The sequence below is a fragment of the Anolis sagrei genome, chromosome 1, assembly GCF_037176765.1.
Source record: "Anolis sagrei isolate rAnoSag1 chromosome 1, rAnoSag1.mat, whole genome shotgun sequence".
In the NCBI taxonomy this organism is placed as follows: Eukaryota; Metazoa; Chordata; class Lepidosauria; order Squamata; family Dactyloidae; genus Anolis; species Anolis sagrei.
The window spans coordinates 244,370,280-244,398,086 of NC_090021.1; the positions used below are offsets into that span (position 1 = coordinate 244,370,280).

The window sequence follows — 27,807 nt, forward strand, 5'->3', positions numbered from 1 at the left end:
TTTCTTTTTAGTAAATTTTGTTTTTATTTAAAATCCTTCCAAGCTCAGTACACATCCACCTAAAGCAGATTTCATTCATTGCCTCCCTTCATCTACCACCCAGATGAAGCCCTATTAAAACTCATCGGGGTTTCCTCAGGTGGTTTTTGCTGAATTCGGCGTACTTCAAACAGAGTAGTGATTTTTGTCATGGGTTTAGAAGCCAGCTCCTTTAGCTTCCGTGCATCAAAGCGTGGTCGGTGGAGAAAAAGGGGTAAACGTCGTCGGAGTGTAAACATTCCTTCTTTCCTCGTTTCTTTTTCCTCTGCTTGCTCTTTTTTTGCCTTGCTGATTGTCATCTGGTACAAGATGGCATCCCACATCTTGACTGCTCTTGACTTGGTTGTTCCCTTGTCTGGATCGCTATCGGCTTGAGATTGTTCCACTTTTGCTTTTTCTGCCTGTTCAGGCCTAGCTGTCTCAGATTCTGAAATAGGAAACTGAGGTTCTTCAGATTCCACGATCAAGTGCTTCTTGAGACGAGACCAGCCACTAAACTTGTTTCTGGGTGGCAGTGCTGGCTTTGACTTTGGCAAGGTGTTTGTGGTACCTGGAGGAGCAGTATGCGGTGGTGATGGTACAGTCTGCTTATCAAGCTTTTCTTCTGGCAAAGGCATATAAGTGCTGAAAACTGGAGGGGGAGGTATAACTGCCTCTGTCGTGATGTGCTTCTGAGGAATAGTGGTACTTGGCCATCTCCGAGCTTCAATATATGGCTGATGGTTTCTGCTTTCTGGTGTCACAGGCCTGTTATGATGAAGAACTGGGGATGTAACCCCTGTATGCTGTCTGGGAACATGCAATATTTCGGTTTTCACTGTCCTAACAGGAGGCTCAGGAGCCGAGATAACATCTGATTTAGGAGTAGCAGCCTGGCTTATGAAGTGTGTGACTTCCTTGTTATCTGGTGGTGGATGTGAGTTATTTACCTTCAAGTGAACTGATGTCGGCTTATCTTCACTACTAGGAATGTCCACTGGCTGACCTAACAGTGAGGTTTTATCTCTTGGTACTTGGAGGCTATGAATGTGGGCATAGGTTTCAGCAACATGTGCAACTGGCACTGGGGTCTCCACTACAGGTGTAGGGAAAACAGGATGTTCAGGGAAAACATGAACAGAGTGTGCAGTGGTTGATGGGGATAGCTGAATGTGTGTGTCTGGTAGATGTCCTGTGGGCTGCCATGATGGCTCAGGAGTGCGTCGTCTCTGTAGTGGTGAGACTGCAGGTGAGACTGTGAATTTGAGATGCTCAGAAAGGCTCCTCTGCTCTGTGATTGTGAACGTAAAGGGCTTTGCCTTAGGAAAGGGAGATGGAACATGCTGGACAATAGGCTTGATGGAAAAGCGAGGTGGAAGATTAATAGTGAGGTGTGTATGAGCTTCAGTAGGCTTCAGTGGAGAAGAACGTTCATTGTGTTCCAGGTCTGGGCTGGCTTCACTGACAGGGGACAAAGTAGACCGGAATGATGTGACTTGTTGTGCTGATAGTGCAGCTTTCTTCTTTGCTGCTTTTTTCAAGAGTTTCTGTAGTTTAAGATTGTCTATTCCAGGCTTTGGTAAAATAGGAGGGGGTGGAGCCTGGGAGTGGAGAGACCCTGGCTCATGGGGCGGTGTTACCGTTATCAGCATTTTGTCCCCCTAAAACAAGAAAACAAAAGAAATCTTATTTCTGTTTTTGTTGGAACAGCTCTGACATTCATGACTTAAGCCCACACAAATGTATAATTGTCTTCCACAAGGAGGTCCAAAATGTATTACCTCTGAATACATTTTGAGACAGTTGTATATTTTTCGTTTAAAATTGTATTCCATTGGTTTTATTATAAGCCATTTTGAGTCTCTGCTGTAGAGAGAAAAAGCAGGGTATAAATAATAAAAAATAAATTACATATCATATAATTTGTTATATGTAAACCACCATGAGTCCCCTTTGGGGTTGAGAAAGCGGGGGGGGGGGGGGGGGGGAGGATATAAATAGGATAAATAAATAAATATTTTAGGCTATAAACTGTTTAAAAATACCAAAGAAATTGGGAGAGAGTATGGTAATTCAACACAAAGCCTGTGTTGGAGCATTCTTGGTTTGGATCACATAATTATGTGTCTCTAGGCTATTTGGCTATTTCTGAAACATACTCTGGCCCATCTTTGAATTTACACCAGCTCTCTGGGAGTAGTAATTTTAAATAACACATTTTAAATTTAAATAACACATTTTAAATAACACATTTATTTCTCATTCACTGATAACGGGTTTGTAAAAAAACAAAAACCCACCTTTTTTCAAAAGTAGAAGTAGGGGAAATGTAGACCCCAAACATAACTTGCTGAGTCCTACTACAGAGGGTTCAAACTACCAAGGAAGCCTGCACTCACAGAGATAGAAAAGCCTTCATTTCTCAAATCTTTTTGCTCAGTCTATGGACATTTGGTTGGAAGTTTTTAGGCATTTTTCTGATAATAAAGATGGCTAGTCCCACCATTAGGCAAAGCATGGTGCCAAAGGTGAAGTGCTTGAGAAGATATGCAGTCTATTTTGTATCCCTAGGCTGGCCTCCTATCTTCAGATAACCTGCCAGTTGCATTGAAATGAAATTCTTTTGCATGTGAAATGCCCACCTGTGCATGTGCTTTTTTTTGGCCTCAGGCAGCAAAATGCCATGGGTCAGCTTTGACTAGAGGTGAGGCTAACTGTCAAACCTGGAGGGAGAAAGGCTATGGGCAGAACTGACTTTTTAAAAATCCTGTTCTCCATTTCACTGCCTTACGTGTGAAAGGGACAGACTTTAAAAATGCATGTCTGTCACTCTCAGGTATAGTCTTATTTTATCTGTGAGGTGCATTTCAAGAATAAGCATAATTTTGCTTTGCATGCTGACTGCCCCAGCTCTGCTACATTATGAACCAAGAGAGACCAGTTCAGCTAAAGGTGAACTGTGCAACATGAGAGCCAAGAAGCTTGACGTCCAAATTGAATTTTAGCTCCCAGTAAGAGATGGTGTTAAGTATCGCTTGTAAAAGTTCATCGGGGCTATTGGACCTTCTATTGGGTCCACTGTGCTTCTCCTTGGTGATTTGTGTGCTTATTTCAGCTGCTGTGGTCTGCAAGCCAAAACTCATAGCTCAGCGGATGGCAGGTCCTTTGGGAAGAGGAAAGCAGACACAGAGCTGGAGAAGCCCAACTCCTTTCGTTCATATCCTCCGCCTTTGATATGGAGAACAGATGTTTCCACTTGAGTTCACACAAGTGGTTCATACAGTATTTCTGCCTAGGTTGCAATTTGTCTTTCAGCTCAAGCTAATTATTCCTCTGGAAAGAGGACTCTTTGGTCTTAGCAAAGAGGCTGAGATAACATCTTCTTCAGAATTACTTTTTCTTTCTAAAGCTAATTTACACATCCAATCCACTGGCTGAGATTTGCTTTAGAAAACAGCACTGGGGTCTATTTGTGTGGTAATTTGCTTGCACAAAGCTGCACTGGACTTTTAGAGAAATCTTGAGTATGTGACTGCAAATACCAGAAAGGTTATGAAAACTACAAATATTGCCGAGCAAGCCAGTACATAATGGTGGTTTGCTGCACAGAGCAGCTGCCACTCAATTGCATATGTAACCTGTTTGTTGTCATCCTTAAAACAATTTGGAATTGGAAAATTTTGTTGGACCACTGAAAACCTTTCAGCAATCCTCCAGGAAATCCCAGTTTTTTCTTTTTGTCCTTCCTTAAGCCTGGGAAAGAGCTATGATCAAAATAAATCATTTTAAAGGTGCAGACATTACCTCCTTGGAAAAGGGTTGAGTCTTGCTATATGTGCAGTAATAGATATGTGCACCAACTGCTGCCAGCAAAACTAAGTTTTAAAACATGCAGCATATTTTACTTCTCTTCTTATCCATATGACTAGGTAGTGAAATAGACATATCGCTTTGGATTCTACATTATGCTCAGCTTGCTCAGAAACAGGAAAACACCTCTACTGGGAAGTATGGAGCCCTCCAGATGATGCTGAACTAGCACTCCTAGGCTTCTTATCCATTGGCTGCATGATGTAAGACCCCCTCAGTCCCAAATATCTGGAAGACCGCAGGATTTCCACCCCTAAAGAAGAGGCTGGATTATGCACTGTCTGTGGAGGCTGCTCTTGAAAAAGCAATCAGAACAGATCTGGATGTCAAATGGGTACCTTTCTGTTCTGCAAGGCCACCAAGGCATCACTTGAGGGTCTTTCACCACTTAAAAAAAGTTCTCCCATTTGGAGATTCACACTTCCAGAAACTGCTAGGGACACATTTTCCCATCTGAAGCCTTTTTAATGGGTTTGTGGCCCTTCTGGATGGCCAAAAATAGCAATCTTCATGGCTCCAAAATGAACACTTTAAAAAATGGATCTAGGGAGCTGGAAAGTCAGTTTAATGTGGTCCTCAGACCTCCCACGGCGATGTACTCTAGGAGTGGGTGACTTCTTTGGTCCCTTCCAATTCTATGACCTTTTAGTACTGAACAGTGTTTAGGTATCTCTAGAGATGTAACCCACGGAAGGCACTAGTATTTTAAACCTTGATTATCCTCTCTTAAGCATGATGTTTTATTTGTATCTAGACAGCCTTCAATCTATAAAGTTTTTACTGTGGCTATTCTGAGAAGTTGTTTACATTTTCCACTCCCAGCCTTGCCAAACTGTAAATCTGTGACTTAAACATTTGAATTTAACTTCAGATTCTGGTTTAATATCATTTTTTCATCTTCTGAGCCAAGGTTAGTAGAAGGAGCTTTCTCATTCACTGTATCCACAAGTCGAGACAGGATTAGAAAATCTATGTCTCTTACACTCCAACCTCTTGCACCAAATTCTACTCTGAATTCTTCACACATGCTTGAACATTGGTATTTTGTGTGACCGTATTAAGTACAACTATTAAATAATAAATAAGTGATCATGGCTCTGCAGCCTAGTAGCTTGTCAAACACCTCAGATAGTTTAGACTCATGCAAGCTGAAATTTAAATGAAAGAAAGAGTAGTGTGATAAGGCCAGGGATTAACAAGTGTTTCTTTTAAACTGATGCCAAGTCACTTTTGCATCTTGGGAAGCATTACTGTTCTACTGTGTGTCAGATTACATTTTTAAGCCTTCAATCAGCTGAATACCACCAGCTCCAGAAAGTGGAATGCCAGCGTTGTAGAAGGAACAGCTTTCTGAGAGATGGAAAAGTATTTTGTAGTCCTTAAGTCAACTACAGAACCAGCTGTTCTGCTTGGAGAGAAGAGTGTGATGTGCGGAAACTTGATAGCTGTGTCCCTGCAACTTAATGGCTAAGGCAAAACTGTAGTTCCTCTCTGTCTGCAGGGATTTGACCAAGTCTATCCATACCTCTTCAAAGGGGGAAAGAGGCTGAAAGCAACTACTGTAGAGTATATATGTACCCTCTGTGCAATCTTGCTTATGTAACTGGCAACAAAGAAGTGGCTCTAGGCAGATCTTGCAAATTTAACTTTTTGAGCTCAAGACGTAGTTCCAAGCTCTCCCAGTAGCAAACATTGACATTCAATGTTTTTGTTTGCTTTTAACTCCATTTCTGAAAACTAAAACAGAATACCCTACAACTGTCCCAATTTATCAGAATCCTCTGTCTTTTTTTCAGCTGTTGTAAAAATGTCCCACTTTTCCTCCTCCTCCCACATTCCCCCTTTGTCCTCAGCTTATTGTGGATGCTGCAAACTGAGATCAAAGTGCATAATACACCCAGCAGGGAAGAGGGATGGAAACAGACTCTTTTTCCTGGAGACTGCAGCAGTTTCTCCTCACCTGTGCTCTTCCTCTTTAATAACTTTTGCTTTCTTGATCACACATTGATGTTGCTTGGCTACTTGTCCCAGTTTACATCTGTGAAATGTGAAGGGTATGACATACATCCAAACCTTATGTGTGTGAAGTTCAACATGTGAATGCCAGAAACCACTGACGAATAGTACAAAACACACTCCTCCTATCTACCATATTGTTCACTCAACATCCTCTATTATGTAAGACCCACAGCCCAGTATTCATAAAATAATTTAGAATACACTTCAGAAGCATCAAGTTATTAATTGTTATTGCTATTTTATGTTTCATCTTTCTCTTGGTGTGGTACCTGATTTTGTCATGCATTAGTTGTGAGGGAAGAACTAATTAGAAGTAGTTCATATGTAATTAATTAATTCTGAGCTCTCGAAATGTAGCTGTCTAGGCAACTGTTAAGTTAGGAAAGAAGTGAAAAATCTATGTTGACTTTAATTCTTATCCCTCTCACAGTGGAATAAATGTGAAGACTTGAGATAGCAAATTGGTAACTTAATGTGAACAGATTTCTTTTTAATTTATATTTATCTGGAATGCTGAAGGATAGACATTTCCTTTTTGGGCAACAGATTGAAGGCTTAAACTGGCAACTCTTCTTGATCTTATTGTGGAAAACTAATCCAGCATACACTGTTTAGGCAATGGAAAAAGTTAAAAAGAGGAGATAATAAAACTACAGAAACTAGGTGTGAGACTGGGCTCCAACCATGAGTTTGGGACTCCAACAGAGAGACCTTGCTGCAGGCAAAGATCAGATGCTGGTGGCAGCTGTCTGGACAGAAAACAGCTATTCTGAGCTTCCACCTGTGTGCTGCTTGTTCAGCAGCAAGAAGCAAGAATAGAAATGGGTAGCAAAGAGCAGAGGCACTCCCCACACGGATTCTCAGACTTGGCTGCACGTTGTACACTGCAAGTAAACTGCTTTCTCAAGCCAGAAAACCAGAGCTAAAAAAAAAGTATTAGGGATGTAGGTGTCACCTGAGACATTTCTAGATTTCTTTCTTCTTGCAAGGACATTCTGGTGTCCAGATGTGTGTGTGATATTATATGATATAATGCTTGTGTGCATGTATGAGCCTTCAAGTCACCTGTTGACTTATGGAAGCATTATTTTTATTGGGGTTCTTAGTTTAGCTAAACAGTCTAGCTCCTGTTGGTGTTGTCTAAAAGTTAGGGTCAATGAGCTTAACTGCTGTAAGGCAATGCTCATGTTTACTGTTCCCCTTTCTCTCAAGTCAAGGCCACACCCCACACACAAAACATCCAAGAATCAGCAACTCCTGACTCTAGGGCAGTTTCTCAACCTGCAGGTCAGGATCCCGGCGGGGGGGGGGGGGTGTCATGAGGGGGTGTCAGAGGGGTTGCCAAAGACCATCGGTATTTTCTGTTGGTCATGGGGGTTCTTTTAGGGAAGTTTGGCTTAATTCTATCATTGGTGGAGTTCAGAATACTCATTAATTGTAAGTGAACTATAAATCCTAGCAACTACAACTTCCAAAGGTCGAGGTCAAATTTCCCCAAACTCCACCAGTGTTCACATTTGTGCATATTGAGTATTTGTGCCAAGTTTGGTCCACATCCTTTATTGTTTGAGTCCACAGTGCTCTCTGGATATAGGTGAACTACAACTCCAAAACTCAAGGTCAATGCCCATCAAACCTTTCCAATATTTTCTATTGATCATGGGTGTTCTGTGTGCCATGTTTGGTTCATCATTAGTGGAGTTCAGAATGTTCTTTGATTGTAGGTGAACTACAAATCCCAGCAACTACAACTCACAAATGACAAAATCAACCTCCTCCCCCAACCGCATCAGTATTCAGTATTTGTGCCAAATTTGGTCCAGTGAATAAAAATACATCCTGCATAACAGATATTTACATTACGATTCATAACAGTAAAATTACAGTTATGAAGTAGCAATAAAAATAATGTTATGGTTGAGGAACTGTATTAAGGGGTCGTAGCATTAGGAGGGTTGAGAACCACTGCTCTAAGGGATGGAGGGTGGAACATAATATGTAGGACAACTTCAAAATTAAATAGATAGTTTTAAAAAAGGACCTTGAGTTGTTTTTAGAATAACATTACATAATTTTTGTTGCCATGTTCTTACATCGAGTGCCATGTTTAGCAGCCCTGTCTTCTTTGATGAAGGCACAGTCTGTAAAACAGGGATGGACAAAATCCAGTTTTCTAAATATTGCACTGGAACTAGTGTAGTCCAACTGCATCAGTAGGGCTGTACTTTGCAAATACTTGCTGTAAAAAAATTCTTGGAACAACACATTTATATACAGTTTGCCCTCCATATTATTATTATTATTATTATTATTATTATTATTATTATTATTATTCCCCTTTATCTCCCCAAAGGGGACTCAAAGCAAAAATATTAGTATACAATTTAAAATATACAAATATACAAACATTAAAACATATCCAGATTCAACCAGCGACAGCTTAAAAATACCCCTTCCTGCCAAAGTAAATCTTGATTTTTCCTTTTGATATAAGGGACACCATTTTACTACACCATTGTAGAGGGTTGAGCATTTGTGTACTGATGCTGTTTTCTTTGTATGTGTTTGTTTTACAGTTCGGCTTGGTCCTTGCTTGAATGCTGGAGGCAATACTTCTGTGCAACGCTGATGTTTCCTCTGCTGAAAGAGAAGCATATTCCCTTTCTACTCAGTTTGGCAACCTGCCCTAAACCCTGCTAGTGATTATTGTTTTTCACAGATGGACACATCTCTCCAAGTCATTTTAATTTGGACTTGGATATAGCATTGACTCTATTGGCAATAACAATTTTAGATTGAGTTTTCTTTCCACTGAGGAATTAACATGTGTAATACTCTGAGTCCTTCTAATTTTCTGAATTTAGCATCTAAGTTTGCCTAGGAGAATTAGGCAAACCTTTCTCTTTACTGTCTCAATAACCATTGAAGAACCTTCATTATTGGTTTGTTTTTTGAGTTGTAAGTAAGAAATTCATACAAATGTGAAAATAAAGATTGTGTCAAGAGGTGTAGAAAGGACAAAAAATAGTAGTCTATATAGCTCAGGGATGGAAATCTTTGGCCTTCCAGATGGTTTGAATATCATTTCCCAGATGCCTAGGCCAGCATAGCTAGTGGTCAAGGTTTATGAGAGTTGTAGTCTAAAACATCTGGAGAATCAAATGTTCCTTGACCTTGCTTTAGCTAATTCTAGGTACTTATATACTGTTTTAAGCTGTGATCACATAAGTCTTCAAAACTGCAATGCATTCTGCAGCTCCTGACCATAATTTGGTGTTCTGATGGGGCAACACTTCTGAAGTTCTCAATATGCAATAAAGGAGGTGGAGGGAGACAAACAACTAAGTGTCAAGAGAGTCTCCTCTCACTTTAGTATTTTCCACTTAAAAGCTTCCCCTGTTTTTCTCAAAGTTATCCAGAAAGGCTAGGTAATGCCTCTACCTTGTGGTCGATAGAGGAACTTTTATCATACATTATATGATGAGTTATATGTCCTACTATTTCAGGGTAATCATCACAAGGCATTCCAGGAAATCATTTCCTCCAAAAGTGCTTATCTGACCTAAAATATTAATTTTGTCTGTCACTCTAACAATAGCTGAATCATGTGAAAATAGTTAAAATTCCTACATTTATGTTCAGTCATATATTTTCCTTTCCTTGGCCATTATGTTTTCAACTGGGTTCCACTGGAATACAGAGCTATTTCCTTGGGAAACGTGTTCTCAAAGTATTGATACAGAAGGTAATCTTGCACATGAGTTGAGACCTAAAACAACTGAGAAACCAGTAAAGTTCTGTCCCTCAGCACTTAAAATACTTCTGCCTTGAAGGGGGACAGGGGTACTGCTTTTGGCAAAGTTACCAGATAGGTACTGGAGTGAAAAACAGCTTTCACTGGAAAAGATGGGTTTTGAAAAGAATCTTTCACATATGAACTGCTAGTATTTGAGCAGAATACTTCAACCTATACAAAGGGCTCCTACTCCCTTGGGATTTGATTGCCTTTCATAGTCCGCCAATATCAAATATTTTCCTCCTTTCTAGAAATGAAAGTTGGTCACAATATACTGCCTCTGTTCTCCTAAAACTGGAATCTTGCATCTCAAAAGTCAAGGTTATTTTCTATATTTTCCTTTCCCTGTTAGCTTTAAATGTGACCTGAAATTGTTTTATAAGCATTTAATAAAAATCCTGAAAAAAGACTTGGCTTATGTGGTATTATTTGGTTCTGAAATCTTTGATAATGCTGTTCAGTTTTCTATTTTTCATAAATTGATAGTAGGAGGAAAACTCTGCCTGGGACCCTGTTTATAACTTAGGTTGTATTAATTGAGATTATGTTGTCACAATTGACCCTTTTTTTTTTGGACATTGCCTTTAGCATATTTAAGCAAATCACTGTGAATACAGATCCAGTTTTAATTAGAATGACACAACACCACGGCATTTTTGGAAATATTCAAAAGTTTTGGGATATTACCCAGAAACACATGGTTAATATATATTTGTTTGAACCAAGGATGGAGAACACAGGGCTAGTTATATTTTCCCATTGTTTTTAAACTTTAAGATAGCCTGCCAGCCTGCCTGCCTGCCTGGGAACTTAGACAAGCACAATTTTAATCTCTGAATACTCTTAAATAGACACTTCTCACCCCCACAAGCTTAGAATGTGTTGTCATTTTAGATACAAAAACAAGAGGAAAAAACCCCCAGTACTAATTTTTTTTGTCTTCATTGTTGTTGATTTGGAGATACTTCTGGAACTTCCACCTAAATTATTTTTATTTATTTATTTTTAAAGTAACTTTTTTGCTGAAACCAATTGAGAAAATCTGCTAGGATAATAGAATGTGTTGTTTTTTCAGCAAATAATTCAAAATGCTTCCGTTTTTAAGGGGAGTCAATATCATACAATGGTTTGAGTGTTGAATTAGAACACTGGGAGACCAGGATTCAAATCCCTGTTCAGCTCTGGAAATCTACTGAGTGACCGTGGGCAAATCACACCACTTCAGCCTCAGAGCAAAGCACAGGCAAAACTGCAATGAACAAATTCTGTCAAGAAGACCCTGTGATAGGTTTGTCCTGCGATTGTCAAAAATAAGTCAGAAACGACTTGAAAGCACACAGCAACAACTACAATTTTTTAAGATTACCATGGGCAGTAGACCAAAGTGGGTTTAATTTTTTCTATCCACATTTTCTACTACTGCATTTGCTATCTATTATGTCTTAATTATTTACAATGTTTAGCTTTGCTATTTCATTTATCATTCCACTGCTGAACTGTATGCTTTGACACGATAAAACTGCCTTCAGTTATTGTGATTTATGTATTGTCGAAGGCTTTCATGGCCGGAATCACTGGGTTGTTGTAGGTTTTTTCAGGCTGAATGGCCATGGTCTAGAGGCATTCTCTCCTGACATTTTGCCTGCATCTATGGCAAGCATCCTCAGAAGTAGTGAGGTCTGTTAGAAGTAGGGAAAGGGGGTTTATATATCTGTGGAATGACCAGGGTGAGCCAAAGGACTCTTCTCTGCTGGAGCTAGGTGTGAATGTTTCAACTGACTACCTTAATTAGCATACAATGGGCTGACTGTGTTTGGAGCAAACTTTTGTTGAGAGGTAATTAGATGTCCCTGCCTGCTTCCTCTCTGTTGTTGTGCTGTTGCAATTTTAGAGTTGTTTAATACTGGTAGCCAGATTTTGTTTATTTTCATAGTTTCCTCCTTTCTGTTGAAATTTCTGATGAACCAACCTGGACACAGCATTTTATTTGAGAACACAGAAATGCTGGACCACTCTCACAACCACGTCAGACGACACAGGGAAGCCATTGAAATAAACAAGCATGTGGACAATTTCAACAGAAAGGAGGAAACCATGAAAATGAACAAAATCTGGCTACCAGTATTAAAAAACTCTAACAGACTTCATTACCTCTGAGGATGCTTGCCATAGATGCAGGCGAAACGTCAGGAGAGAATGCCTCTAGACCATGGCCATTAGGGCTGGGCGGTTTCGCTTCGTTAATTCGTAATTCGTTAAAAAATCGTTATTTTTTTTGTTAATGAAGCGATAACGAACCATTCTGGAGCAACTTAAAAACGAAATGAATTTTTCAATTCATTTCGTAAATTCTTCGTATTTCGTTATGTATTCATTTCGTTATTGGTTTGAGGTCATTTCGTTATTATTTCCGCATGTCTGGGGCAAGTTTTATAGTTGTTTTTTGTTTAATTAGTGAAAAAAAATTATAATATCACACCAACAGTCAACAACAGAGGGAGAGGGAAGCTTCAGAAGTTCCCCCTGTCCCATTTGGAGGTTTTTTAGCGTATTGCGCGGTCGCGTCCGCCATTAACGAATCGATTCATTATTGTTTCGTTATTGTTTTGTAATTTTTTTACCATTTACAAAATTTCGTAAATATCGAACTTTTTTTAAAAAAAAATTCGGAATTCTTTTAAATATCGAAACGCAAAAAACCCCAAAAAACGAATCGATTTTAGAAACAAATTTTTCCGTTGTTACCCAGGCCTAATGGCCATACAGCCTGAAAAACCTACAACAACCCATTGTGATTTATGTCATACCATCAACATTTCACAGCACAACTAGGACACATATGACAGAGCAATGTTAGAATATGAGTAAAATCACAAAACCTATTAATGAAGAAGAACGCAGAAGGTAGGAGAGGTTGCAGCAGTTTGCTTTTCCCTGAGTTCACAACTTTTACCAAACCCTCCTTTCAGTAACTGTTCTACATTCTTATGAAATAAAAAATGGGGATGCTACAACCCAAACCACCTGTGCTGTATTTCAAGTACCCCAGAAGAAGCAGGCGGTATTGCTATCAAACAGATCCCAGGATGTGTTAGCTTTAACACCCCTTCAACTAGGATTAACAGTTACATTGAGCAGGATCCAGGTAACTGGCTTCCAGCTTCCAGTTCTTACTTATACACACACACACACACACACACACACAACTACATATAGCTTGGAACTGTGAATTCAAATCACTTAATACCAAGTTACATCTGTTGAGACAATTGGTGATTGCTTGCTATTTACAGCAGGGAAAAGGTCCAGACAGTTGTCACTTTTATGAAAACCCATCCTCATGAACATGTGGCAAGTTCCAGAACCTAAGAATAGCATGGAGATGCATACTGTTTGGAAAATCAATCATGTCCCCAAGTTTATCTTAGGAAGAAAAGATTTCTTTCATGATAAGGGTTTTGCCAGGAGCACTGCTTTCCTGAAATCAGCTGGAACAGGAAGAATAATTGGAATGGTGGTCCCAGAAGACTTAATATTATATTTACTCAAGTCTAGTGCACCATTGAATCTATTGCACACTTCAATTTTCAAAACCCTGAAATCAAAAAAGTATTGACTGGCGAATGTAATGCACAGTGGCCCAAAATTACGAATTTGGCATTACAGTGGCTGCCTGCTAAAAATTCCTTCTTTAAAAGTAAAAAATAGATCCTCAAATATTACCACAATGGAAAATAACACCAGAGAACCAGGTAACTCTGGATGGGAAGATGGGAAGGAAAGGAAGACGGGGAAATTGGAAGGAGGGAAGATTGAAGAAGAAAAAAGGAGAATGAGAAGGAGGAAAGGAGATGGAGAAGATACTCCCGAGAGAGGGATGGATACTTTCCCATAGGCTGTCCTGCACTCCAGTGCCTTGTAAATCTCCATGCTGGCATGGATGCCAGCTTTTAAGGTAGGTTTGGGGGAAATCACACCGGAAATGTAGATATGATAAGAAAGTTATATTGTCATAGCCTGTTTCCTGATATAGGATCTTGGTCAACATCTTTGAAGCTTGCATTTGCCCAAAATTTTCTAAGGAAGCAGCATATGATGAAAGTTCATAGATTGCATCCTTGTGTTCTGTCTGCTAGTGCCACTGCAATAGTCCATGACTGTGTGTACAACTGAGTATAAATTTACTTCCAGCTCTTATACTGTTTGCTAGACATACAAATGGAGGTATATCCTAAAGCAAGAATATTCACAAGCAGGAAATACTGTGCTAGTGCAATTTAAATGGCAAAACAGCAACAGTAGGGAGGCCCCCAGAAGGTTTTTTGCAAGGTTTGCAAAACAATTGGCAGTTGGTACACAATCAATTGTGGTCTACCTTCCACAGTGAGAAAATTATAAAGTCATAAATAAGTCAGAGGTAGGTAAACTATTGGGAGCCAGAATTGGGTAGTGGCTTGAGTGCGGCACTTCTATTCTGAAAACCAGGGTTTGAATTCCTGCTCAGCCATAGAAACCTACTGAATGGCTTTGGACAAGTAACACTCTCTTAGTTTCAGAGGCAGTAAAGGCAATACCCCCCCCCCCCAACCATAAAATTAAATCTTGCAAAGAAAACCCTGTGCTATATTCATCTTAGGGTTGCCATAAACTGGAAATGACTTGATGACACATAATAAGAAGATAAACTGGTGCTCTTCCAGTGCTTTGGATTCTAATTCCCAGCAGGCCCTGGCCAACATGATTCCTGGTAAGGGATCGTGTGAGTTCAAAAGAATTGGAAAATAGCAGACTACATATCCTTGCTTTGAGTGAACAATGAGAGCATCATAGTTACTTGAATGAAGAAATCTCAAGAAAGAGTAATTGATCCAAGTTAAGGAACATTGATTAAGGATAGTTTTCTTTGCCTCATATTAAGGGGGCCATTGGGAGAAGATCTAAATGACACCCTCCATCTATGGGATCAGGAGGGCCAATAGCTTGCTCCTAGTTCCATCCATTTTCCTAATTCCTGAGCCTGACGAAGAAGGGTTAGGAGGGACAGAAAAGCTGCCTTCTCTATAATATTGCATTTTCTCCTCAATTCTATTTGCTTATATTATTTTCCTCTTTTCCTTCACAAACGCAAAACAGCTCATGGTACAGAATAGTTTTGTAATGGAAATAACAACATGCAAAATGATTTTTTAAAAAACCCTGTGTATTTTGCTTATTGTATCACTAATGCAATTCATCAGACATTCTGAATCCAACGGCACTCTTTTTTTAAAAAGTGTCTCTGGTTATTTAGAGTTTAACCATGTCAATTTAAGCTTTGCTTGTTAGGTTACAGTGAGAAGGAAATGTGAGAAGGGGTTCCCAGTCCCACTGAACTACCTCCTCCATGGTCCACTGGCAGGGAGAATAAGGGAGTTGATTCTCTGATTCACTGCACAACTTCTATTTGATTTTTTTTTTTGAAAAAAATTGCAAGAAATTTTCTACAAGAGTTCTGGAACCAAGTTCTTTGTTTTCTTCAAACTATTACGCTGGCAACATTTGTTGTGCATTGGTAACATTTGTTGTGCATTCATTTCCTATATGCTTGCACATGTGGCAACTAAGTTTCAGATCCTGGCCAGGTGCCCTATTTGTTTGCAATTTTGGCTCCGTATTCATTACAACAAAAGCACATTGTCCAACAGCCATTTTGATAAGTTTATCCATGTTTGTTAGTAACAGCACGGAGAAATCTCCAACACGTGCCAGAAAGGATGCTTGGAGTTTCACATGCTGAGAAGTTTTGGCCTCTTCTGACCTATTTCCATTTCATGAAAGTCTGTATCTTATTACCAGTCCCTTAGCTGTGCTGTCTGCTTAGTTATACTAGGGCAGGTGAACATGGATCTAAAAATAAGATACAGTTAAGGAGCATCAGTACTGGCTATCAGATCCTCAGATACAGCAGGATCTTGTGGTTCCATTAATTTTATGGAAAACTGTTGCTCCTTTTAGCTGCTTCACCATCAGTATCCTTAAAAAGAATGGTCTATTCTGGATGGAAGAGACTCTTCAAAGTCTCAGGTAAAAATTACTCCTATGAAAATCTCTCCCCACATTCATGTGAATGCTAACTCTTCAAAATGAAAGGTAAGGTAGATACCTTTCATGCAGAAGGTCCTACCTGCTACCTGATCTGGGAATGACTCTGCAAGCAATTACAACATATATCATCTTTTTTTCTTGGTCAGACTGGCTAAGGCTGTAATCCTGTTGGGAAAATATCCTGGCACAACTAGTGGTTGAGCCATCATGTATACTTTTGGGGCATTCCAGGAGGAGGGATTCAATGACTTTTTGAACACTCATTGTCCAGCACTATTGTGATTTGATGGTGTTGGAGCACACTTACATGGCTATTAAGTGGCTGGAGGTGGGCAGGTAGCATCTCACTGCAGTTATATTGCTAGGACAATGTGACAACCATCATTTTCTTTGACCTCAATAAAACTTTCAAAGATAAATATGGAATCAATATTTCATATTTCTAACATTCCTGATATCACATCAATGTCAAGTTCATCTCTATTAACTTTTTCTCCCACCCCACTTCCTGACTATAATATCAATGTATTTTCTACTCGAAGTAATAGAGATATGCAGCTCTTGAAGACTATTCACATATTGTCTGGAAAATGAAAGTAAGGAGCAAGAACTGCAAATGTGCACCCAATCAGAATGTATTTCTTCTCCATGGTTTATGATGTGGCAATGCTTAGTGATGATTCCTTTCTGACTGGAAATGTACAATGTATTAATTTTGTATTAGATTCATTTTTGACATGTGTACCATTTAATATTATATTCCTACAACTTGAAATTTAACTGATGTGCATTGTGGTTGGATTCTGCCTGTGTTCACTATTGCTAAAAGATTTATACACTAAGGTTGAAAAAAATAAACGTTCAGTAGCCCCCCTGATGTGCAACAGGAAGTTGCTGCTAAATGTAAGAGAAATAAGGTTGAATGCTGTGAAACTACATGGCTACCAGCCTCCTCCCAGTAGACTCAAATTAAGGAAAAGCTTTATGAGAACTACCACTCCTCTTGGCGTCCCTCCAGCAACAGCAAGGGTATCCCTCTGGGCAGATAAACCAGGAAATCCCAACTGGATGGCCCCCCACGAGGGTCTTCCTCCAGGGGCAAACCAAGAATGGGCAACCTAGAGGTCCCTGAATAGACTCAGAAGTGGAGTGGGCAGATCAAAAGACAACCTGGGAAAATGACACTACCTAAAAGAATCCCACACCTTGTGTGACTGTGGAGCAGAACAGACAACTCTTCATCTGTATCCTTGCCCACTATGCCCTGCCTCATGTACAAAGGAAGAATTGTTGGAGGCTACAGACAATGCCATTGCTGCCCGTTTTTGGTCAAAAGATATTTAGCCGCCTCCACTCGTTCTATTTTTATCAGTTTTATAATCATTTATGAAATGCTTTTGATACAAAATAAAAATAAACTAGCCACTGGGCATTTACTCTCTTCATTCTGTATGAACATATATTTTATAAGCATTGATGTCAAAAAATGTATATCTGTACATATGCAAAGTTTTTGTCTAGCCAGTGTTCATGTCCTATGCACTCTGTTCTTTTCTTTACCTTTTTCCTTCCCCCCTTTCCCTTTTTTTGGCCAAATCAACACAAGGACTATATCCCAGCTCCAGTATACAGTATCCTGCCCCTGTTTGATTTCATTCATTCATTTTAATCCAAACTCAAATTGATCTTGAAGCCACACATTTCCCACATTCTGAAGTCACCTTGGTACAAAAAGGTTTTTCTACAATGGTTACATGTTCATTATATTGGAATATTTTAGGTCAGAAGACCACAGTCCCCCCCCCCTTCTGGGTATATTAATATCCATATATCAATTTAAACCAGTGGTTCTCAACATGAGATCACAGTGAAGGGAATTTTTAGCTCAGGTGCCTTTTTCACCTCTATGGTTGGGTGTGTTTTCTAAGAAGTGATATGAGAAGCTTTTCAAAGCTAGTAGAGTGACAAACTTTCATCTAGATCAGTAGTTCTCAAGCTGTGGGTCCCCAGGTGTTTTGGCCTACAACTCCCAGAAATCCCAGCCAGTTTACCAGTTGTTAGGATTTCTGGGAGTTGAAGGCCAAAACATCTGGGGATCCACAGGCTGAGAACCACTGACCTAAACCAATAGCTTTTCTTATTTTCCTGTCATTCCCACTACCAAACTGCACTCATGTTAGGGGGTCTGAATGTGGCTTCGTTGCCACCTTTCCTTCTCTTTTCCATCCACAACCCCATGATCTATCAATTTGTATGTATATAAACATGTGGTCACATGTCTGTTGGGAGAATTAATAATAATAATAATAATAACAATAAGAAGAAGAAGAAGAAGAATGATAATAATAACAACTTAATTTTTATCCCATCCTATCTCCCTGAGGGGAATTAAATACCATTTCCTCACCCACCCCCCATCCTTCATGTACTGCTTGCTTTTTAAAAAAAAAGTATATTCACATACTTAAATACAATTAAACCATTCTCAGAGTTTGGTAGACCCCCATTTCCCTGCTTGAAGGGATGTGATAGGTATCACCTGCCTTATACTTTATCAGGGTTGAGAGTTGTTGTGGAGTTCACTGTCTTGAGATGAGAAGCAAATCCAAAAATAAGGGAAGTGGGGTACAGAGAAAATGTTCTTTTGGCTTATCCCTCTCACTTCCTCTCCTCCTGTTTTTTCTTGCAATGAACATGCAGATACTTGCATACATGCACTGAACCTTTAAAAATGGTGACACTTCATTTGCTGGAAGTCAATGCCTAGATAAGCACCTAACAATTTTTTCCACCCTCCAACTATTTAATCCCTGATCCCACCCCGATTCTGATTTTGCTGCTCCTATTTAAGTTATTCATTCTGCTGTTGCTATACCATAGGAGTGAGGAGCCTAAGAAAGGAAACCATCATTTTCATGCTTCAGTGGTACATTTTCTGTGACAACAAGAATAGTTTGTGACCTGGTCTAAAGGCATATAAAAAGTTGGAATGCTGAAGAAAAGCCATTTTGGGGACTTGTAACTACTTAAATGGTAGATGTTCAAAGCTGGTAATGGCTGAAAGATTGAAGGTGATCTCAAAATAAGCATGGTGGCCCAGTCTTTGTTAAAAGGTCTGCAGTGAGCAAGGGCACTAAGGGCTTTCTTGAGGATGGGGAGATGTTGATTTGTAAACTACACCTCCACCCAGCCTGCATTTATTTCCTTCAGCAAGCACATTTTATTTATTCAGGAAGCCTTATTGCTATTGTTTGCATGCTGATGTTTCGTCTGCATCTATGGCAGGTGAAATGTCAGGAGAGAATGCTTCTAGAACATGACCATACAGCTCAAAAAACCTACAACAACCCAGATTTGTCTCACTTCCTGTCTTCTCATCTCCATTCTTAACTATGAGCCCTAGGTAAGTCAGATGTTTGTAACTTGGAGATTGGCTGTAAAACTGAATTGTGGCTTTATTTGTATCTGGTTTTCAATTTTGTTGCTACCTTCTTTGAGTCTTAATTTTCAAAGCTCTACATTACAGAGTTACCGTCCTATAAAAATGAACTTCTATAAGCACGCCATTGAATACTGTAAAGTTTCTATTCCAATATACACTATGATGTCATTTTTTCATAATTTAAAGTGAAATCATAGCATTATAATTATGGGGCTTGTTTCCAAAAGATACCAAATCCACTTGAACAAATGTTTACAGAAACTGAAAAAAGTGCTGAGAATATGCATTCTTTTCCTGAACAATGCAATTTTCCAAGCTCTGACCCAAAGTAATTTGATACATTTGATAGTTTTGATCTGTGCATAATATTTTATGTCTAAACAACGTGTTCACAACTATAATTCATTTTTCATTTTGGTTTTTTTGGTTTGTTTATTTTATTTGGTACCTCTAGGAAACAAACTCCACAATTATGCAATATAGAAAGGGCACTAAGAGAAAGATAAATCACTAATGTACTGCATGCTGCAGCATGCATTTATGACATAATACATACTTTCATCATTGTGGTTTGTTGTAGTTTGGGTTTTTTGGGGGGGAGGGGATGAAGGGGGCATGATAAGAAGCCCAAATGTTATTCTGCACACAAAAAATGTTGCACAAACTAAGGGAGGACATAGTCAGCTCTCTGTGTCAATGAATTCTGTATCTGTGGATTCAACTATTCATAACTTGAAGATTTTTTTTTAAAAAAATCCCAAAGGCAAACCTTGACTTTGTCATTTTATATATGAGACATCATTTTACCACATCAGTTAATGCAAAAGAATGTGATCATCCAGAGATTTTGCTATTCATTGGGTCTCCTGGAAACAAACCCTAGAAGATACTAAGAACTCACTGAACTGCACAAAATATTTATTTTCTCTCACAATGGAATGGAAACTACAGTAATTATTATTCATCCTTTCATGCAAGGATGAACTAATCAAAGATTCACACCCCTACTCCCAATTCTGCAGTGTTATATTAACATGTTTTAATATATCACAGATTGTGAATTTACTTATTTTGGAAAAGGGAAGGGGGGGGGGGGAGGCACAGCTCACAGCTCTCAATCTTTTCCTAGAGACCAATAACCAGGAAAAGAACTGGGGTCACAACCTTTTGAGAATTGTTTTGAGTGGGGCAGCACAATTGAGTATATAACTGATTAGAGTATGAACCCCCTTTCCTCAGATTTAATATCCATGGTTTCACTTATCCACATTTCAAAATCCATTCCCTCCTGGGAGCCTTTATGGGCCTCTCTGTGTAGTTTTATGGTATGTTTGTGCTCCGGGTATAATCAAACTATAAGAATTGTTGTGCTCCCTGGTTTCAGGTATCCACAGGAGGGTCTTTGAAATATCTTCTGTGGATATGGGGGTATACTCTACCTTTCGATCACATTTGAGACTGTTAGATAGGTTCCAATGAAAAGAAAAAGACAAGAGTTTGTAATACAAGTCAACTTATGAGTAATGAAAGATGCTGAATGTGGGATATGGATAAAGTAAAAGCAACGGTGACAGATCAAAGAAAAGGGAAGAATATGTTCTGACTCAGGACATTTTTGACTATGGAGCTATTTTTCAGAATCTCATGTGGATCACAAAATGCCCCTGTAGCGCACCTAAGCATAATGGTAAATCTGGCCCTGCTTAGGGAATTGATGCATGGATGGCACACCATTTCAGATCAACAAGAATCATATATGAAATTCTTATGATAGCTGGAAATAATCCTGAGGTTACAAACGTAACAGGAAAGCTAAAAGGCATAATGAAGGGAAATATCTACTGCTGAAGCAAAAGGCTGGTGAACATACTTAACAATCTGTCCTTCAGAATGATCGTACTGAAAGACTACTGAAAGAGAAAGGCAGCTGCCTTCTTTGTGATGTGTGTCACTGAAGATACACTCAGAAGCACTAAATGATCTCTTAGGAAACAAGACAGTGATAAACAGGACAGGCAATCTGTCTGATGCGTGAAGCATGTATAAAAGCTGAGTGAAGCTGTGGCTTCTGTTGATGATGCAGACAAAAGCAAATAAATACATAAAATCCTAATCTTTATAGCCACCATCACTAGTTTATCATACTTAAATGGTGCATAAGTGCAGTCACGGAAGATACATCTACACTGTGGAAATAATGGATTTTGACAACACTTTAACTGCTCAATGCTATGGAATCCTGGAATTTGTAGTTTGGTGAGGCATCAGCACTCTTTGGCAGAGAAATCTAAATGATTGTAAAACTACCATTCCCAGGATTCCATAGCACTGAGCCATGGCATTCAAGGGAGTGCAAAACAGCATTAATTCTACAGTGGAGATGTACTCCAAGCCATCAAGCCTAATAATAATATTATTAATAATAATAATAATCAACATCATCTTTATTTACACCCCACCACCATCTCCCCAACGGGGACTCGGGGCAGCGAACATGAGGCCAGGCCCAAAATTATAACAAAATAAATACAAATATAGCAAAAAAATTACAAAGAAGTGAAATACTATCAAAATAAATACATAACATAATAAAATAAAATAAAATAAAATAAATAGGTCCAAGGTGACATGAAAAGAAATAACACAGTGGGTGGGCCAGATATATTAAAAGTGAAATTGATAAAATTTGATAAAAACCTTGATGATTTGGGTAGAATATGTTTCTGAGAAAGAATGTGTTTCTAAGGGGGGGGGGGGGCGGGGGGAGGAAGCCTAGTTCTGTTAAATTCAGAGCTATCCAATATTGTGATCTCTGGACTTGTGCTAGTGCATAAGCTACTAGTTTACAACAAGTTTCCAGGAAACAAAGAAACTGTTGCCATCAATGGGCACAAATATAATTCTAGACCTTGGCACAACAGAGGAAAAAATTCCAGTCCCCCACATCAGAAATGCTGAGAAGGATTAATCTGTCCCAACTAACAGAAACTTTGCAGAAACAGGTTCTTCCTAGCCCTGATACCTGAGGCCTACTAGTCTGCTCCTGAGCTACTGGATCTCCTTATCCCATTATATGCTCATTGAAGAAACACAGCTATAATTTGATGGTAAGGAATGGATGTAAAGAAGTGCACAAATCTTCGAATCCTTGGCTAGAAAGGAAACTTGACACATAATGGTATCCTGCTAAGAAAATGGATAACCATTGCAAGATTGAAAAACAATATAATTTGGTACTTTTAAAATACACAAAATGCAGTGGTGAATTTTGCAAAAAACAACACCAAGTGAATTTTTATTTTTCAATAAAAGGTAAAGGTAAAGGTTTTCCCTGACATGAAGTCTAGTTGAGTCTGACTCAGGAGGGTGGTGATAATCTCCATTTCTAAGATGAAGAGCCAGTGTTGTCCTTAGACACCTTGAAGGTCGTGTGGCCAGCATAGGTACCTTCCTGCTACAGCGGTACCTATCGATCCATTTGCATTTGAATGTTTTCGAATTGCTAAATTGGCAGAAGCTGGAGCTAATGATGGGAGCTCACCTTATCTGCGGATTTGAACTGCTGATCTTCCAATCAGCAAGTTCTGCAACTTTTAGCAGTTTAACCCACTGAGAAGCTCAAAATTACAAAAATAACAAAAACAAAGAAAAACTTTTATAATTTTCCTCAACAGAGAGAAAACGTTTTAAATTACTCATTTTCACAGGCATGAATGAGAGAAGCAAAAATTGGCATCCTTTTTTAAAGGTTGCCCTTTCTTATTGCTTGCCATCTGAGGTATAATCAATGGGAGCAAAGGCAGGGAGGTATCTTAGCTGAGGTGTACAAATGGTGGAACCTTGAACTACTTAAAAAGAAAGAAAAGAAACTTACTTCTAAATGGGCAATGGATCAGGCTGTGCTGTTAAGCACATTATTCTCCTGAGCCCAAAAATTCAGTGAAAAATGAAGGTAACATTTACATCAGGACACTTTCTTCCTAATCTGACTTCTGAAATATGTTTTGAACTGTTGCTTTTTATAGCGTTCTCTGTTTTATGAGTTTTATTTATGATCTTATACTGCAACTCTTGAATTTATCATGAGTTGCCATGAGCATAAGAAAGACATATTTGAAATTAAAATGAATAAATCATTGTTACTGCACATAAATTAATGTATAGTACTACCGACATACCCACAAAGGTGATGCGTACCAATAACAATAATAACAACAACAACAACTTTATTTATATTCTGCTCTATCTCCCCAAAGGGACTCAGGACTCCTCGTGGATACTTTAAACCATGGATCATAGTGAACTTTGTATTTTGCCTACATTTGGATCAGAAGCATACCACAGAATTGCACTGGAGGACCTAGAAAGGCCCACAAAAACATCTGGAAGGAATATTTTCTGGTGTGTTGGTATGTGAAGCCATGGATATTGAATCTGCATTGGGGGCTTTCTAAAACATAGTCTAAGTGTCTGGTAATCACAAGGACAGCTATTTATTTACATTAGATAACATTTTCCACTGGCCTTTCCAAAAGTCCAAGATGCACCTAGTGGTGCCAATTTGGCAAGCCTTTGGGGCAGGTATGCGGGCCCTATTAAACAGGGTGAGTAAAAGGTTTTGCAAATGCAGCATGCCTGGAATACCACACTTGAAAGTGAGCTAATAACCTTGATCATTAGGAGCCCCCGGTAGCGCAAAGGGTTAAAACCCTTGTGCCGGCAGAACTGCTGACTGAAAGGTTGCTGGTTTGAAATTGGGGAACAGGGTTAGCTGTCCCATCTGTCAGCTCCAGCTTCTCATGCGGGGACATGAGAGAAGCCTCCCACATGATGGGAAAACATCAGGGCATCCTCTGGGAAATGTTGCAGGCAGCCAATTCTCTCACACCAGAAGCGACTTGCAGTTTCTCAAGTCACTCCTGACACAAAAAATAAAAAATTGGATCATTTAAAGAATTCCCTGCCCTTGTAAAACTATGAAGTCCTGAGTCTAAAGACATTTAATTGTCTCACTGTGTGAATTACCTCTAGAGGTGAAAAGATGCCCCCCTTCCTTACTACGCAAGTTCATAGGGTAGAGGCTAATCAATATTTTGGGATTTATTAACACAAGGTAGGACTACTGATCTCTTGCATGTTAAAAATGATTAAAAGGTTTGAAAAAGACACAGGACTTGGAGAAGTTCCTAGTTGATGCTCTCCATCCTTGGCGATCTGTCACTAAGAATCCTTTATCAGTAATTCCAAAGTATTCCCAAACCCAAAATTGTCCACATGGGTAGCTGAAATAATGGCATCTTTGCTTTCTGGTGCTTCAAAGCACAGACAATTCATTTCATGTACACAATTATTTGTGCATGAAATTACCTGCAGATGTACATAAAGCATAGATGAATTCCGTTTTATGCACATTAAAAAAGGTAAAGGTAGTCCCCTGACATTAAGTCCAGTCATGTCTGACTCTGGGGTGTGGTGCTCATCTCCATTTCTAAGCCGAAGAGCCAGCGTTGTCCGTAGACACCTCCAAGGTCATGTGGCTGGCATGACTGCATGGAGCGCCGTTACCTTCCCGCTGGAGCGGTACCTATTGATCTACTCACATTTGCATGTTTTCGAACTGCTAGGTTGGCAGAAGCTAGGGCTGACAGTGGAAGCTCACACCGCTCCCCGGAATCGAACCTGCGACCTTTCGATCAACAAGCTCAGCAGCTCAGTGCTTTAACCCACTGCGCCACATTATTTTATGCAGATTACTGTGCATGAAATTACCTGCAGATGTACATAAAGCATAAATGAATTTCATGTTTACACTTGGGTCTCATCTGCAAGAAATCTCATTGTGTATGCATACACTAATACAGGTATTCCAAAAATCTGAAAAAAATCCAAAACATTTCTAGTCCCAATCATTTCAGGTAAGGAATACTCAACCTGTATAATGAAGAGCAATTATATCAAGGGCCATTTCACACCATTGTAGTGCTATGATTTCATTTGAACTGCCATGGTTGCATCTTATGAAATCCCACTTTCTGTCATTTAGGGAGATCGCTATTAGAGGAGCTTTCTGAGAATCTGTAAGGCCCCTCTCTAAACTGCCAATCCTATGGGATGTTGCCATGGTAGTTAAAGTGGAATCAGAGTGCTATCATTATGCAATGTGAAAGGGCCCTAAGAGAAAAATAAACCACGAATGTGTTACATGGTACAGCATGCACTAATTATTATCAATTATATTATATTACATTATATTATATTATATTATATTATATTATATTATATTATATATTTATTATCCCACTTTTCTCTCACGGGCAGGACACTTATGATATAATGAACATGTTCATCATTACAGTTTGTTGCAACTAAGGACATGACTTTTGAGCCTGGTGCTCTTTCTCCAACCCAAATGGGTACAGCATGCTCTCCATATCTGCTGGGGTTGGATTCCAGGATCCCTGTGGATACCAAAATCTGTGGATGCGCAAGTCCCATTATAGGTGTAGTCCAATGATGCCCCTTATATAAAATGGCAAAATTGATGATTGCTTACCAGAATTTTGTTTTGAAAATTTCAAGCTGTGGAATGTCAACTTCCTGAATGCAGAATCCATGGATAGGGAGAGCTGACCACATTTGGTCACAGAGAAACACAACTCTCTGGGGAGAATCTCAAATGGGTGAAGACCCAACAGGGGTTTCCAGCAGGAGCACCCAGCACCTGAAATGCAGGCTGTCTACCCTGAGATCCTGGTCTTTTGGGGGTAAATTGCAGTGCCATGCTTCTAAATTCAAGTCACATTCAAGTATATAAGGCATGAAGTAGATAGGATACATTTCCAACCACGTTTCCTCTTTTCCTGCATCCTCTAAAGCAGGCATGAGCAAACTCTGGCCTTCCCTCCAGGTGTTTTGGACTTCGATTCCCACCCTTCCTTCCTCTACTTCTCCTTTTCCATTTAAGCAGCTGAGGGGGAAAAGGAAAGGGCCTGAGGCTGTTATGAAACACTTGGAGGGAAGGCCAAAGTTTGCCCAGGCCTGATCTAAAGTTTAGCAGCAAAAGGACCCCTGAAGCTATCAGCTGATCCCAGGCGGCTGAATAGACCTTTCTTCTGTATGGCCACCATGACATCAGAAACGTTACTCTGTGGCTGCAATCGGTTAAGCCCTTGTGCTGACAGGACTGAAGACCGACAGATTGGAGGTTCGGATCCGGGGAGAGCAAGAGCGTGGATGAGCTCCCTCTGTCAGCTCCAACTCCCCATGCAGGGACATGAGAGAAGCCCCCACAAGGATGGCAAAACATCAAAACATCTGGGTGTCCCCTGGGTTACCCCTTGCAGACGGCCAATTCTCTCATACCAGAAGCGACTTGCAGATTCTCAAGTTGCTCCGGACACAAAACAAAAAACAAAACAAAAACGTTTGTAGCTCTGCTGAATTTCTGTCATTGCTTCCTAAATGCATCATTTTCAGCCAAAGGGACGGGGGTGCCCTTTCAAATGCTTTCCACACATGCAAAGTTGCATCCGTCATAGATGACATAGGGAGAGAGAAGGAGAGGTGTTCCACCGCCTCCCTCCACGAACCCCCCAATCTCTCCTTGGGTGCCTTTGCTCCCCTCTGCAACCTGACAACACACGGACACGCTAACTTTCCAACTTGGCCAGCAGAGCTTCGGAGCCCGAGGGCTTCCTGGGATGCTCATCCTCAAGGTGCAGCTATACTGGAGGATGGACTGGAATGGGCTCAATGCTATGGAATGGCGGGGCTTTGCCGCGGGATCAAGGCGAAAGACCTGACAAGCTACGGATGCTACAGCTTGGAGCAGGCGGAGCGGCGTGACACCGCGCTAGTTCTGCAGTGTGGGCGCCTCCTTAGGGGTGGCTCGGGTGCTCATCCCTGGCAAGGGGTTAGGAAGGGCAAGGGGGAAGGGGGAAAGGGGCGGCGGCGACGGCTCGGGTCTCGTTACCTTGAGAGTGCCGCCGAGGGAGAGGCTACAGGCTGCCGCTCGCTGCTCTCAGCTCCGCGGGTTGAAAGCCCTGCCGGCGCATCCTTGGCCCGGGAGGACTCTTCCCTTTCCAAAAGAGGGAGGGAGGGAGGGAGGGAGGGAGGGAGGGAGGGAGGGAGAGAGAGGCTGGGATCCCGGCCCAAAATAAAACAGCAGCGCCTCTGTCCTCGTTCGCAGCCGGAGGCCACCTGCCAGGGGCGAAGAACTAGCCCTAAAGACGCACCTTCTCGGCGCCCTCTTTCTTGGTGCCGCAGAGCCCTCTACTGGCCGAGCGCCGACACTGCACCCTTGCCTCTCACACAGGTCAGGTCAACACTGACAACTACTTCATGTGGATTGAAGAATTACACTAGTGGTTCTCAACCTGAGGGTCCCCAGATGTTTTGGCCTTGAACTCCCAGAAATCCTCACAGCTGATAAACTGGGAATTGTAATTATTATTATTATTATTATTATTATTATTATTATTATTATTATTATTAGAAACACAACAAGATGAGTCCACAGCAGACAAGATCACTCTGCTGGCTGTTGTATTGGATCACACGTTGGACACTTCCCAAGTGT

General features: G+C 40.2%; 2 protein-coding genes across 4 annotated transcripts in view; one reads left to right on the top strand and one right to left on the bottom strand.

The window, feature by feature from the left end:
- Nucleotides 1-10,112, top strand: part of LSP1 (lymphocyte specific protein 1) — a 108,136-nt gene extending 98,024 nt beyond the window's left edge. For all 3 annotated transcript variants that reach the window (XM_060768699.2, XM_060768690.2, XM_060768709.2), the window contains exon 11: nt 8,484-10,112. The gene's annotated coding sequence lies outside the window, so the exon portion shown is untranslated. The remainder of the gene's footprint in view (nt 1-8,483) is intronic.
- On the bottom strand, nt 1-27,326 carry PRR33 (proline rich 33). The gene is made up of 2 exons (XM_060768678.2): nt 27,202-27,326; nt 1-1,679 (listed from the first exon to the last, which is right to left on the bottom strand). Exon 2 carries the CDS (start codon nt 1,668-1,670, stop codon nt 93-95), a length of 1,578 nt encoding a protein of 525 aa, XP_060624661.2. The 5' UTR covers nt 1,671-1,679; nt 27,202-27,326; the 3' UTR covers nt 1-92.
- Nucleotides 27,327-27,807: the final 481 nt, after the last annotated feature.